The following is a 14,895-nucleotide window of genomic DNA, read 5'->3' as shown; positions in this document are numbered from 1 at the left end:
GGGTCTTTTGTTATGTGGCTAATCCCAATGTCCTAGAAAACGTCCCACGGAAAATTGCGGCCGCTCTGGACTTCTCCCATTTGCACTAAGAAGCTGCTTTGTTGTGCCCAGATTATGGGCTCAGAAAGCCCCCTCCAGATCCCCTGACAATGTCTCTATTTCATCGAGTGATGCGTCTCTTTACTCCATGACCTGGGTATCCACTTCGAGGGTGATAAGGAAGATATAGGCTCCATGTCAGGAACAGAGCGTCGTAAAGTGGATTCTGCCGCCCCAGGCCGCCATTATATGTATCAAGAATTTAAGGGAGAGACGCTCGTTGACCAGCAACCATCGCAAGTGAGGACTAGGGCTGCTGATCAGGAAGCTACAAACCCAATCCCATTATAGTATTACTGACAGTCAAGGTGTTCCCAGGGATCCGGTCAGTCTGGAACAAGATAATGTATCTATCCATGGGTCTTCTGGAGCCCTGGCCGGATACACTTCCCCAGCCTCCTGATGGCAGTATGACATAATTCCAAGTGAATGTTTCACTGTACCAAGCATTCCACAGCCCCGTGACCTCGAACACTCCAAAATGGTCCTATTTCTAGCATAACATGCAATTCTTATATAAAATATTTATTAACACACTTAGGAAAATTTGTTCTTCTATGTCCAGAATTTGTAAATCACTAATATCGCCCGGGGTAAATGGGGGGTGGTCTCATGCAAGCTGTTGGTTTACCGCAAAAGATATATTTATAGACATAATGATGTAGAAGATACAGCTTCATTCGTAGAATTCCTGCTTTGAACGAGATCCAAGCCTTCCCAACTAGAAAGACCTTCTCCAGCAGATATCATCCATACGGTTCCCATCTTTCTCATGTCTAGTTTTCTGTCTTGCTCAATCACCACCGACACCCCTTGATTACCAAATCCCAGTCTTCTTAACTGCAGCTCCCATCTCAATGCCAACACTCGATTCGACTTTCCATTCATATTTCACCTTCGTACCCAACCTTATATTTGATCACGTGGATTGCTACGGTTGGAAGGATCTCAATTTCTTGATACTTCCGTTTTGATAAGAAATTCACAATTGTACCTCTAGCGCCCTCATTCATAGATAGCAGTTCGTCCTTCTGAAATTCTGCTGGTAAGCACTTATTACACCCAGCAAATAATCTCCTAGAGACAGCTGAGAGTCTTCCGGCCAGCATTGAGTTGGTCTTGCGAAAAGGTATTATCTTCATCTCCCATCAAGTAAATTTAGTAACATATACTCGGATGTTGAGCTCGTATGCCACTAGCTGAGGTTGAGCACCTCAGGTGACTAGACAATGCTTCACCGATACAGAACGATGGTGCGGAGCAAGTAATAGAAGACCGAATCAACGGGTTACTGATGGGATTCATAGGTGACAAGGCGGCCGTTTATAGCTTCAGAAGGCCAATTTCGACGTCGCGCTCACAGGTCTCCACATTCAAACTGTAGTACGGTAAACCAGGTTTGGGAGAATGAATTTAGAGTGGTCACTCTACCAAGGTACCACAGAGTGATCAATACCTTGCATTGAAGTGACCTAACACAAACCAGCTGTAAGGCATCTGGGTATTTACTACTGTCGCAGGACCTAGTTGGACGGCAAATGTTTCGGCGTCCATCCGCGCCGAATGCAAACATGAAATGTAATGGAGCCGCTATATTGTTAAGATACTCCCAGCAAGGAGTCGGACTAACAGACAAGGAAAGGTAGAAACATAAATCGTAGCTCGCATCCTAAACGCCTAAAAAAATTCAATCCGTCCGATGGTACCGTTGTCGACGTTAGAATAAATAAGCACCAGGGCAAGCTAGGCGATTTCGAAAGACTTGCGACCCTCCACGAGCCCGTCGGCCAATTTACTAACACCTATCCAAGCAGGACCATACTGTCGCACCTCGTCGAGAGCTGGAATGGTACCGGGTTGGTTATAATCGCTCCAGAGGCAGACAACTTGCCCGGTGAGGGAACCAGAAGTTTTACTGTGATCTGACGAGCTGTCTGGGTTAAACCACTCCACGTCCACCGTCCAAGTATTATCCCATACACGGCTCCAAAGGCGAATCTCCTTGATTCCCTTGGCATAAGTATGCGGGAAGCGAGGATCGTACGCAGAGCCGGCAACATGAAAGTTCTTGATAGGAGAGTCAAAGACGACCTTGCACGCACGGGTGTTTTGGCCGGAGATCTGGAGTTGAGCGTGGCGGGGTTTATCAATAGACCGGGAAACCTCGAATGAGAGCCATTCCTCTACAGGTTTGTCTTCTGTGAGGACGTGTGGAGGAATTCCAGTCCAGGAGCACTTGAACCTGTCGCCAAAAGGGCCACAAGTGACATTTTGGCCTGCCGCACTAGGTAAGCCAACCGCGACATCGTGCACAAACGGTTGAACTCCCGTCAATGAAGCAGTATTTAGACCAGTATCGAGATCGACCTCTTGGATAAAGAATAGCTTGAGTCTGTTGGAATCGGAGAACGGAAAAGCAACAAGGTTGTAGATCAACGTCCCGGCGAATACGGCTAGCATGAAGAGCGGAATATGATAGGTGCAACGATGAACAAACGGTAGCATCGGAGACAAGAGAAGTGTTGTAAGTGCCACAATGGCAATGTAAATGAACAGCGAAGAGCTCCCATCCTGTCCCGTCTGATGGAGGGAACCAGTTAGCAGCAAGGCTATAGGCCCGACCAGAATGAGAACGATAGGAGCCGCGAGGAGGAATTGCAGCAGCCATAGCCATTTAGGCAGAGAAGCGCTCCATCGTTGCTCAAGACCATACACATTGACATCCTGCGTATGCTCCTCGCTATCTGAGAGGTCCGCGGTGTCCGCGTTCACTCGAACGTAGTTTGCAAATGTGGTTCGCTGCCGACTTCCCAGCAGTGACGTCGACTCCGTCGGCGCTTCATCCTCATCCTCCTCATCCTCCTCAGACAGTCCCCGCCTGCTACTATGGCTGCTGGCATGCCTCGACACAGGCCGTAAGTGGTTAGCATATTCGGACTTCCGCGGCAGAGCGAAGAGCTCAAGATACGAGATCCACGTAGCCAGGAACGTTCCTGCATATGCAAAGAAGATGAAGTAACTGCCCCCCAAGGCCCAACGGTCCTGGTAGACCGTAGCGATGACCTGAAGAACCCACATGACAACAAAGGTCCAAGTTAATGTATAGACGCGATGGAACGCAGATGGCCGAGCAAAGTCAGCCACGCGGGATACGAACCAGGCCAAGAATATCCAAACAGACACCATCATACTCCAGACCGCGTATTGACTGCTGTGAACAATGTACGGATTGAACTTAGTGAGCAAGTACGCCAGGCCTATGGTAACAGCGGTAGGGATTCCGAGAAGGAATGGATACCTGATGACACCGCGGTCGCCGTATAGAGGAAGGACTTCCAGACTACCCTCGGGCCGAATTGAAGTCCTAAAGAGATACATCTTATCCACTTTGGTTAGGATAATGCTTGTTAAAAGTAGAACGATAGGCGCGACCACTAGGAGGGTGACCGACAACGCAAATAGAGTATGTAGGCGGAAGAGCACAAAGGTGCTTCCATAGAGATCGAACCAAACAGCCTGGTGTCCTGTTCCACTCGCTATCTTGTGATCATTCCTCGCGGGCCCATCAAAGCGATCGCTTGTGTCAGACACAAGGTCCTCTGTAGTCGCGACAGCGGTCGACAACATGTGCCACAAGGAATCTTTGCTAGTATGCCTAGTATCATCCTGGTCCGTATGATATCGAGCTCTCGGTTCGAGGAATGCGACATCAAGTCCGCGGAGCCCCATATCACCCTCAAACACAACATAATCGGTCTGGCTTCGAATGAGGCCCGCCTTGAAGCCATCTGAGCCTAGTACAGACCCAAACGGATGTTTCGATCGCATGTAAGACGCAGCGACCTCTGCATCGGAACTGCGGAAGAGCACCGCGCGTCCGCCAGCGCCCGCGCCCTCCAAGTTGAGGAATGTATGCGGAAACCTCGATAACGGATGCTGGCTATATACGCGGGCGCCGTTCAGGAAGTCTTCCTCGCCATTGTTGAACAACACCACCAGTCCCTTTCGGGGCGCATTTTTCGGAGTCGTGAAGTATTTGACCAGCTGCAGACAAGTCACAACACCAACCCCATCATCTGTAGCACCGTAACCCGTCGAGACACTGTCGTAGTGGGCGTTCACCAGTACACCTCCTTTGCCCTTCGGACTTCCCTCCGGCAACTCCCACCATTGTTCCTGGTCGTCATCTTCGCCGCGGATATACACAAGTATATTGGTCCCTTCAAAGTATACAGCAAGATTGTCGCGGGCGAATGTCAGGTTTGAGCGCGTGTCGTCGAAGACGAAAACGTCAGGTTTCTTTTCGTCAGTAGTCGCGGGTGGCGCTGCGCCCAGGATCTCGTTGATGCGGTGCAGCAACCAATCATGAATTTTGTCGTTCTGGCGGGAGTTATACGGGCGGTAGCCTGCAGTGAGGACTTGAAGGTCGTTCCAAGCTTCGGTAATATTCAGACCATCGGGACTCGAGGTGGGTGCGGATGGAACGACATGGTGAATGACTAGCAGCGGGATTACGAAAGCTAGATACACGACTGCGGTGATCAGCGTGACGGGCCAAGGAGTGAAAGCTAATGGATTCCTCCGAGGTGGTTTAGTTTGGTCCATCGTCTTGACTCCGGGTTCGGGAGCCTGAGCCTGGCGGACGAAGTCTCTAGACAGAGAGAGCTTGAGCTTGAGCAAGGTGCGGAGAAGACGAGACAAGACAGAGGCGGGAAGCAGCGGGGGCCGCACGGGACCCGACGGTACACCAACGATAGGACTGCACCAAACACGGAATATTCTCAAAATTGCTACAATATATTGCTATGCAGCAAATCTATAATTGAATTGAAATGGGATACCGATGGATGTCTACTTGCAACCACTTGTCGGTGGCCAGCCAGTTTCCAGTATAGAATCTTCATATGTGCCATCGTCAACAATATACTCACGGCTGACAAATGATAATAAGTAAGATAGGAGACCCCGTGTAACCGCTACCAATGCAATAACCAGATAACAGGAAAGCGCCAGTTGAAGAAGGCGATGCTTGTTCCGGCTAAAATCCAACCAGAAATAGAGATAACAACCATGATAATAAGACATGCTGAACAGACTTGGGAAAGATAAATCATGCTAGAGAACGGATGAGAAACAATACCGACGAAAAAGTCACACGCTGGAAGCAGTTTGTAGGGGTATCAAGCATGAGGAGGTGTGATGTTAATGTAGTCGTCATCGTTAATCGCAGCGGCATGCATGAGGCCAGTCACTTGGCCCTCGTCTTCATCCAGTTCTTCTTCATCATCGTACATGGTGGCCTCGTTCGCATCCCGCTGGGGTGCAGCTTCTCGGTTCAGATGGTTGCGAAGGCGGTTGACGCCTTCACCGCTGAAAACACAGAAGACCTCGCGCTGCTGTCGGGTGAACTCGGGGGGAGCCTCACGGCAAAATACCGTTAGTTCCTCCCGCAAGAATGCTGCGACTCCGGTAAGGCTTAGGTGCGTCAGACGAGGACAGCTGTTGAGTAAAGCATGGATGCCCTATACTTAAGTCAGACAATCACGAATTTAACCAGAAACAAGGACGCGACAAAACTTACAACCATGGTGAGGTTGACGCAATAACTCAAATGCACTCTTTCCAGGCTGCTGCATGGCACCGAGTGATCCTGGGCCGGCCGCGCAAGTGCTAATATACTAGCATCTGTAATCAACTGGCATTTGACCAGGCCAATTCTCCTTAGTTTCGGAAGAGTTGCCAGTTGCTGTACACTCCTGTCCGTCAGGCGGCTGCAACATGCAAGATCGATGTATCGGATTCGGTTGCAAGATTTGACCAATTGAATCACTGCACTATCGTTGATGTTGGAGCAGTGGCCCAAATGAACATAGTGTAGGTTCTTCCCTAATTTACAAATGGCCCAAACGGCACGATCGGTAATGAACTTGCACTTCGCGAGTACAAGGTTCCGCAACCGCGGTGCCGAACTAACGATTCGTTCAACGGCTTCATCTCTGATATTCTCGCACGCAGTCAGATCAAGAATGCGAAGACTAGTCATTTGAATATGTCTTGGAAGGTCCAGGAAAGCAGAATCATCTATCTCTGTGCAGTGCGCGAGTCGTAGTTCACGGAGATTTTGTAGCGTTGTCATAAGAGCCGTCACTGACTGGTTTGTAACGAGTTTGCATTCCTGAAGATCGATCTCAAGGATAGATGGGCAGTTCTGAGCGAAGGACAGGATCGCTTTATCGGTGACTTGGGACACTCCATTCAATTTCAGCTGCGAAAATTAGAATGAGAACCATGTGATTTAATCGTAAGGTGACTTACTCTTTTGAGAAGCCTACAGTTCTGCGAAACAGCAATCAACGAATCATCTGTCACTTTCACACATCCAGTGATGTTGAGACCCTGCAAACGGTTGCAATTTTCCGCCACTTTGAAAAGAGTATGGTCGGTAAGAGACCGTAGTTCCGAGACGTCCAGGGCCTGCAAATGACGACTGCCGACAACCAGATCGGATACGCCAATGTCAGTGAGTTTGCGGCAGTTTGTCAATGTGAGACGCTCGATCCGGTTGCACTGGGAAAATGGAACGACGGTCCCGTCGCTGACGTCTTCTGTAAGAGCGGAAAGATTCAGCCGCTTAATGAGACTTGAATAGAGGAAGAAGCTGTCTTCTTCTCCCACAGCAGCCGCGATTTTCTTCAAGTTGTCCCAGTTGTTGCATGACGGCCGATGCCAAAGAAGACCGACACAGTTCAACGCCCATATACGACATACCAGCAGACAACTCAACAGATCTCTCGGAGAACTTAGTTTCGAGAATATGGATATGAGAATTTCTGGTGGAAGGTAGGCGATCGGTGGCAATACGGTCTCTGGATCATTCTGGATGTGTGAATCACGAGGATTCCCAGCGCCGATCGATGACTGTGAATCGTTGGCTTGGAGTGTGAAGAAATCGGTATCATCGTCTGCAGCACGTTCAGGCGAGGTCGACGAGGATGATTCGGAAGGAGCTTCGCTCGAGAATCGAGTTGGCTGCCGAGAACGAGCCATGATGGCGGCGTTGAGGTTGGGCTGCGTTGCGGTCTGAAAAATTCCTAGTCTTCCACTGTCTCAACCTCGCAAGAAAAAGCAACTCGACATGGGCAGATTTTGCGTATGTGTGTACGTCACTTGACCCGTATTGAAGACCCTGTTCACTGCGTCAAACCTCTGTTATTGAACAGTCGGGAGCGACTCGGGTCTATTGAAAGCGAAGGAGCCGGTAGGAGGATAAAGGATGCCCTTATGAAGGGGATGCGCGTTGGGTGTGCCTGCGGTGACTGCAGGAATAGCGACGGCAGGGAGGCTCGAAGGCAGTTGAGAAAACGGCGATCTCGGACGGAGGCAGGGGCGAAAACAGGATAGGATATCAGAGGATAAGCTGCGTAGGCTTTTGCAGCCGAATTCACAAAGAGCTCGAAAATGCAATCGATCTAGGAGGGGTCGAAAGAAGTTATTATTAGCGCAAACTAAGGTGACGAAATGTGATTGAGACGACGATAGGATGGGGAAGGAGGCGGCGGCTGCGATCCAAGGCGGGCTGGGAGGGGACAAATGAAATCACCTGCTCTCTCAGGCTGCTTCGGGCTTACAGGTAACCAACAAGGCTTCAACGGTGAACGTTTGAAGCGATGTCTAAATAGAGAGATGATTGGATGACAATAGAAAAGTCACAGCTGCAGAGAAGGAAGAAAGCTGGGTTTATCGAGTGGGGGATCAAAGGGCGATTCAGCTGAATAGAGTACGGGAGACCTAGACTTAAAGCATGGGCACGGTCTCCGAGCAGATGATCAATCAAAGGGATCCCTTGGTCGCGTTCTCAACCTTGACTTACGCCTGACGGTGGCAACCTTGCAAGTGGTGTGAGAACGAGGAGGTCGTGTTATTTTATAAGCCTCCTCATGCGAGATTGTCTTCGCCCAGTCTTCTCCGCACATTTGCCCATCCACTGTTTACTCATCCTCCCAAGATCATCGGTCGAGCCATACTAGTGAACAATATAGTAGGTATTGCTTTGCATCTATTTCCAATACTATCTTATTCTATCTAGGTACCTTGCATCAAACGCAGATCCGTCATGATCGGCTTCCATCCTTTGCCCACTCACGAAGAACGTTCTTCCTCAACTTGCCAGTGCTGGTCTTGGGAAGCTCTGCGACAACCTCCACTTCCCGTGGAACCATGAACTTGCTGATTCCGCTAGTGTTCCTGGCCCAGTCGACGACATCTTTACCCTTCAGCTGCCTCCCTGGTTTGACAGTCACAAAAGCTTTGGGCCGTTCACCCCAATGGCTGTCGGGAACGGCGACAACACCGGCCTCTAGAATATCCGGATGGGTGACCAGCATCGACTCGAGTGCAACGGACGAGATGTTCTCACCTCCTACACTAGTATCAGTATAACAATGCGGCGGGGAAAAAAAAGCGGCGGTGCGACCTACCACTAATGATAATATCCTTGGCTCTGTCAAGAATCTGAATGGCCCCATCTGGATGCCAGACAGCCAAGTCTCCTGAATGGAGGACTCCGCCAGCAAACAATTTCCGCGTAGCCTCGGGGTCTTTATAGTAGCCCCTGGCACAGATATTCCCGACAAACACAATCTCACCAATCTCCTTGCCGTCCTGCTTGACATCAATGATGGTGCCCTCAGGCACCTCTGTCTGGATGACCCGTACTGGAAGACTGGTCAGGAAACCATGCCCTTGCCGTGCCATTCGCGCAAATTTCTCCTTGCGAGGGAGGTTTTCCCAGGCCGTCATATAGTACCCTTTAGTGATAGGTCCATAAGTCTCCGTCATACCGTAAACGTGAACTGGATGCAAATTTAAGCCCGTCATCTGTTCGAACAAATGAGGTGTTGGCGGGCTCGCTGCGACTGTAACATGGACTGGTTCAGGAAGCGGCTCAGCTTCAGGAGAGCTGCAAAGCAACGTATTCACCGTTGGAGCCGCATTAAAGTGGGTGACGCCCTCTTGCTTGAGAAGTTTCCAGATCTGCGGATAGTCGATTTTGCGCAGGCAGTAGTGAGTCCCGCGCACTGCAGTAACGGCCCAAGGGAAAGTCCAACCTAGAAATCGAGCATTAGTCAGAGGCAAGTGAAAACAAATCTCACTGTCAAAACCTACCCATAGCATGAAACATAGGCAAGGTCCACAAGTATTTACAGCGCCGTCCTTGAAAGTTGAGCCCAGACTCAATGATATTGCCCATAGCAGCAAGATAACAACCACGATGAGTGTATTCCACTCCCTTCGGGCGCGCCGTTGTCCCACTGGTATATGCCAGCGCAATAACATCATCTTCAGACGCGGCTTGGCTCTCAAGAGCACTCCAGCCCTTTCTGCCTGTATCCCGGTCATAATTCAACCCCTCGAGAATAGCCTCGTCAAATGGACCCGCAAGTTGGCCCTCTGTTGCATCTGTATCTGTATCCAAAATGACACGAACATGCGGCTTCGCTGCTCTATAGGCCGACAGCAGCGGCAAGTATTCCTTGTCAGCGATGATAATTTCGGCGTCAGAATGAGTAAATATATAAGCGATATCGTCCTCCTTAAGTCGATAATTCACGGCTATAATATGCATATTAGCGAATATATACCTAATTGGAAGAACAAAGAATCAAAGCCTTACAAACATTCACGGCCCCCGCAGCGGCAATACCGAAAATCGACTCCAGAAAAGCCGGTGTGTTTGGGCACAGGATCCCGACTCTCTTATACCCATGCTTCTTGAGAAAATAGGCGAGCCCTCTAGCCCGATCCGCAGTCTCTTGGTAGGTTCTTCGTAGCACTTGGTTATTTGCTGTAATGTGGTATATCGCCTCGGCCTTGCGCATGACAACCAAAATTAATAAATGCTACCCTTTAGATCTTGGAATGGACAGAACCCACATCTGGCTCTATCGCCGCCGCCCTCGGCAGAAAGAACGTAGGAGACAATGTGTGGAAATTGACATTTTTAAAGCTGTTTACCGGAGCGGGAGTCGCTGTGCTGTTAGCATCAAGGGGCTGTTGAAAGTGGCCGAGAAGGCTGGAGAGGCGAGATTTGGCTGTAGACATTTGTTGGTAGGTTGAAGGGTAATGAGGATGACAAGGGTAAAAGGAAGGGCGAGTTCTACGGATGAGGGAGGTGGAAAAGGCAAAAGAAGTTTGTGTTGCTAAATATACCAAGTACCGAGGGGTGAACAGCCGAGTCGACCTAGATAAAGTCCGGTCGTACGGGCCTGAGGAAGCCCCAGTCCAAGCGGGAGCGGGCGTGGTGGAGTGCCCAAGTGTTAGGGTGCGGGGAAGATCCAATTGATTACTGCGGAGAGATGTCCGTAGTCCGAGGCGGACTACTCTCAGCTATAGTGGTCTTGTTCCGGCCCTCCGGAATGTCCTAATATGCTGGGTTTAACGGCTGCTCAAACAGTGATTGTACAGCTCAGAACTGAAGGATCTTGCAAAACACATCAATCATAAGATGGACGATTAGTAGGTTGCCATCATAGTGTTTAAATCCGCAGCGGATTTTATCTTTCCGCCTTATTCCGCTTTTGAGGTCCCCAGTTTACCACGAAACTATGATTTTCAGGAGGTTTGCTTGATTACCGAGTACCGATGCTAAGAACTGTATTAGATACTGCTGTTAGCAATAGCGTGCACTTTAATTTTCAGCCACGGCCTACCCATGATCACGAAGGATTGACCGCCGTCGTTGACGAAGTGAGTAGTTGGAGTTCACGCGTACCTCGGCGTGAATACTCAGAATCGGTATACCTATTCGAATCGCTTGTCCCTACTCTTATATCTATATGAAGGGGCTGTTGGTCAAGGTGTTGCAGCTACATACAAGCGGTATGACATCACTGAGATTGTGTTATGTGGGAATCGGCCGAGGTTAACCTTTAGTGATCATCGCCTGAACAATGCACGGCAGTGAAGACTAAAGTGGTTCTTCGACAAGAGCTAGTTTGAAGAATTGCCGGTATTAGGGAAATTCAGGTATTTGCGGAAAGTATGGCTGCGCAGAGGGAAAACATGAGATATAATTTAACGTGTATAGATGAATTGCAGGTCATGAACTCTTGAAAATTTCTTGGATTAAACCGCCACGGCGCGAAATAATGGGTCAGCTATTTTGAACAACCTTTTCATCCCATATGACTCCTGTATTGTACTTTTGTTTTAAAGACGACACCGGTCTCTCCCGCCTCACATGTGCATCCTAGCATGAAACGCTGCTGGATCCCATGACAAGGTAGGAACTGAGAAGAAAGGTCGCCGATCAGCCTCCCTTCCAAACTTCGCTGAAAGTAAAAACCGCTCGCGATCCCAACCCACCCCATCAAAGACACAAGCAACCAGCCGCGCAACCAGGTATAATCTAGAATCCGTACTCAGCGAGCTGGCTCTTGGTGTTCTCGGGAACGCTCGCCGACTTCTGCGCGTGAGCAAGTTGGCGGCGGGCAGCCTTCTTGCGCTCGTAGTAGGCGCTGCTCTTAACCTTTCTCCGCTCCTCAAGTCTGTTATAAAATGCTTTGTTAGCCAAAATCCCAGCACCAGTACCTCACCAATTCTTGGTGTCGGATAAATACGCACCTGGCAACAACGTCCTGGTACTTCCAGCCAACCTCGTGGCTGAGTCTGCCAACGGTGCAGTACTTGCGGCCGGGGCGAAGACGGAGGACGCGAAGAGCCTGAGGAACGACGACACGCTTCTTCTTGTCGTAAGGGGGAGGGACACCCTCGAAGACCTTGAGCCTCTCAAGAGCAGCAGCACCGCGGGCGGTCTTGTGAGGGATCATTCCGCGGACGGCCTTGTAGAAGATGCGAGAAGGAGCGCGGAAGTGGAAGGGACCACCGCGGGTAGGGTTGTAACGGGTGATCTTGCGGAGGTAGGCGTGGTACTTGACTGTTGCCGCAAACCTATGTCAGCCGTCTGCTGCCCAAATAAACGATCATGACAATGCCGCCAAATTTCCGTCGCTCCATTTGATATCAAAAATTCCCACTTCTTATCGGTTTCCTTGCCTTCCTCCCATTTTCCATAACAAAATAACTTTGCAGCAAAAAAAGACAAACAAAAACGAAAGGGTCGGATAAAACGTACGCTTCGCACGGAAGAACTCGCCAGAGATGTTAAGGGCTTCACATCTCACGACGACGATCTTCTGGCCGTTAAGCAGCTGCTTCGCAACAGTGCTGGCCAGGCGACCAAGGAGGTGTCCCTTGCCGTCGATGACGACCTAAAATTCATCCAACACGTCAGCGCCTGTATTTCATCAAATGGGCCTTTGCCCTGTTGTGTAGATATAACGGTCGTTTCATCGGAGACGGCGGTACGCACCACTGGATCGATAGAGGACATCCTGTCACCGGTTCAAAAGGAAAATATCCAGCGAAAGGAAGAGCACTGCTCTAGGATACTCCCTGGGGATGTATGTTGTCGGCGGTTGTTGTCGTTGTGGGCAGGTTCGACGCACACAACGGAGTCGGATGTGGTTCGCAGCTCGGCGGTCGCTAAGCGAGGGCGGCGATACTTTTGTGCGGGAGAACCCAGGAGGGCCACAGCCCTAACCAGCCGGCCTAGTCACGTGAACTGCTCTAGACAGCCTCCCAACTTTTGTAAGTTAAACCAACCACAAGTGGCGATTTGCTCCACACCCATTAACCAGTTCGCCTCTTAAGATCAGTATGTAGAGGGTGACAATTTTCTACGCGATGCTACATATTACTTGAAGCATAGTCTACACCAAGATTTCTGGACCCGATGTTGACTGATAATTCACTCGAAGAAACACCGCCGATGGCGCCATAAATACAGAAAGTGACATTCTGACGCTTCAATACAAAGTCAGCTTCGCATCTCGAACTCCCCATTTTATGATCTCTGTCAATGTCCAGCGTGGAGGCTCAGTAATTTTATCTGGTGATATCGTCACGCATGGTCTTGGCTGTTTCAATCCACCAGCTTTCCCAGAGGAGAACTTTAGTTGTAGTGCTTCTCCAACTTCGTCGCAGGCTTCCAAGACGCGGTCGAGATCGTCCTTGGTATGCGCTGCAGATACACACAATCGTGCACGGGAAAGTTCCAACGGCGTAGCGGGATAGGTAACAACGACCACCGAGATTTTGCGTCGCAGCATTTCTCTTGAGAAGGCTGGCATCTTAGCCGGATGATACAGCATTAGGGGCACGATTGGAGAGTCATCATGGCCGTAAACAATGAATCCAAGTCTTTTCAAACCTAGCCTGAGATACCTCGAGTTGAATGTCAGGCGTTGCATTCGCTCAAGACCCTGACCCGGGTAAAGAGGGTCCTCGTCTGCGATCAATCGAAGTGAAGAAGAAATTTGGGCAAGTACTGGGAGTGTTGGAGCTTCGCTGTACGCTTGGCCGGCATTGGTGCAGCGTAGCTTGTCAATGATCGGCTGGTTCGCAGCGACATAGCCACCGGTGGCACCGAATGACTTGGTGAACGTGCCCATTAAAATGTCAACATCAGCAGGGTCAACTTTGAAGTAATCACATACTCCACGTCCTCGACTGCCGATTGCTCCAATCGAATGCGCCTCGTCAATGAAGAGATAAAATTTATATTTTTTCTTGAGCTCCAGAATTTGTGGAAGGTTGCACATCGTTCCTTCCATCGAGTATAGTCCTTCAACGGTGACCATGATCTTCTTCCACGGTCGATGTGTTCGCGGCTGGCCTTGGGAAATGGCCTGCCTCAGCTTCTCATCGAGACTCGTCATATTATTGTGTGCAAAGACCTCTATGGCTGCTCCTGAAAGCCTAGCACCGAATCGAATAGAGGCATGATTGAATTCGTCTGACAGGATCAAACATTCACGCTGGACAAGCGCTTGAAAAACAGTCGAATTCGTCACAAAGCCAATCGAGAACACGATTGCCGCGTCCTTGCCAACCAACCGGGAGATCTGATCCTCCACCTCGACAAGTAGTTTTGTAGTTCCTGGATATGGCCCCGCCATACTTATTCCATCTCGGTAAATGGTCTCTTCCACTGTGTCGGCACAGGGTCCTTCCGATTGCGCAAACCCCAGATAGTTGTATGAGCTCAGATTAAGCGTGTCTGTTGCTTTACCGGTAAGTTCAAAATGAATATTGTCTTTTGAGATCCGGTCAAGTAGAACAACATGCCTGCCGGGAACTCCAGTGGTAGGTCGTTCGAAGCAATCATTGATGCGTTGCTTCATACGCCGAGAAAAGAAGCTCTCGAAACCGTTGTACAAAGAAGCATATCCATTTTGGGACCTAAGGCGCAGGTATGTATGCGGCTGGAACCATCTGGAGACAAAGTCCTGGAAGTGGCCAAGAAATATAAGAACAAGGAAACTGATATAGGTTGTCAAGATGATGAAGTATGGAGGCTCATCGACCACCGGGTCTGGTATTTCACCTCCAAAGACCACACTGGTATAAAGATGGGATGGATCACCCAGTGGGCCAAATTCTGCATGCTTTTTTGTCAAGTTTTCGGCAGGGCCTGTGGCTAGATCTGCGGTCGTCCCGGCAGTGTTTTCGTCATTGAAACATCTGGTCACTGAACGAAGGGATACCATGGCGGAGGCTTGGCCTTTTGAAGACAAGCTTAAGGTGTCTGACTGAGCGCAGCTTGAGTGATCCTTGTCCGAGCGTGGTCTTTCTTTGCGTCTCCATGGAGGCATTTTGCTTCACGAAGCTCAGCAAATGACAATGAAAAAGTGATTCTCTGGCCGTAGTGAAGCAGCTTGGGGGGTTCTTGGATGG

General features: G+C 49.7%; 5 protein-coding genes across 5 annotated transcripts, besides 1 other annotated feature; all 5 read right to left on the bottom strand.

The window, feature by feature from the left end:
• Positions 1–14,895: part of a sequence feature (contig 1.68 76..250663(-1)) that runs on past both edges of the window.
• Positions 1,705–4,704, bottom strand: ANIA_10522 (M28 family metallopeptidase; the record flags this gene model as incomplete). The annotated part of the gene is made up of 1 exon (XM_050611296.1): positions 1,705–4,704. The coding sequence occupies one exon, from the start codon at positions 4,702–4,704 to the stop codon at positions 1,843–1,845; it is 2,862 nt and encodes a 953-aa protein (XP_050467337.1). The 3' UTR covers positions 1,705–1,842.
• Positions 4,930–7,146, bottom strand: ANIA_10516 (putative ubiquitin ligase complex F-box protein GRR1; the record flags this gene model as incomplete). Its single annotated transcript, XM_050611295.1, has 3 exons — positions 4,930–5,621; positions 5,681–6,364; positions 6,415–7,146. 3 exons carry the CDS (start codon positions 7,144–7,146, stop codon positions 5,280–5,282), a joined length of 1,758 nt encoding a protein of 585 aa, XP_050467336.1. The 3' UTR covers positions 4,930–5,279.
• Positions 8,121–10,200, bottom strand: ANIA_04201 (putative AMP-binding domain protein; the record flags this gene model as incomplete). The annotated part of the gene is made up of 5 exons (XM_050611294.1): positions 8,121–8,518; positions 8,577–9,206; positions 9,265–9,711; positions 9,773–9,998; positions 10,033–10,200. 5 exons carry the CDS (start codon positions 10,198–10,200, stop codon positions 8,211–8,213), a joined length of 1,779 nt encoding a protein of 592 aa, XP_050467335.1. The 3' UTR covers positions 8,121–8,210.
• rpl16a (ribosomal 60S subunit protein L16) lies at positions 11,146–12,605 on the bottom strand. The gene is made up of 4 exons (XM_656714.2): positions 12,470–12,605; positions 12,233–12,368; positions 11,722–12,034; positions 11,146–11,645 (listed from the first exon to the last, which is right to left on the bottom strand). The coding sequence occupies exons 1-4, from the start codon at positions 12,488–12,490 to the stop codon at positions 11,507–11,509; spliced, it is 609 nt and encodes a 202-aa protein (XP_661806.1). The 5' UTR covers positions 12,491–12,605; the 3' UTR covers positions 11,146–11,506.
• On the bottom strand, positions 12,966–14,708 carry ANIA_10529 (putative serine palmitoyltransferase 1; the record flags this gene model as incomplete). The annotated part of the gene is made up of 1 exon (XM_050611293.1): positions 12,966–14,708. One exon carries the CDS (start codon positions 14,706–14,708, stop codon positions 12,966–12,968), a length of 1,743 nt encoding a protein of 580 aa, XP_050467334.1.

The sequence above is a fragment of the Aspergillus nidulans genome, chromosome II (genome assembly GCF_000011425.1).
Source record: "Aspergillus nidulans FGSC A4 chromosome II".
NCBI lineage: Eukaryota > Fungi > Ascomycota > Eurotiomycetes > Eurotiales > Aspergillaceae > Aspergillus > Aspergillus nidulans.
This window is presented reverse-complemented; position numbering and strand designations above follow the sequence as displayed.

What these genes read in the sequence shown, in the direction of transcription:
- rpl16a (XM_656714.2), bottom strand. Translation starts at nt 12,490, where the DNA reads ATGTCCTCTATCGATCCAGTG. An exon ending in TGTCCTCTATCGATCCAGTG is followed by an intron (nt 12,369 to 12,469) that starts GTGCGTACCGCC and finishes GATGAATTTTAG; the next exon opens with GTCGTCATCGACGGCAAGGG. An exon ending in CGAGTTCTTCCGTGCGAAGC is followed by an intron (nt 12,035 to 12,232) that starts GTACGTTTTATC and finishes TTGCGGCAACAG; the next exon opens with TCAAGTACCACGCCTACCTC.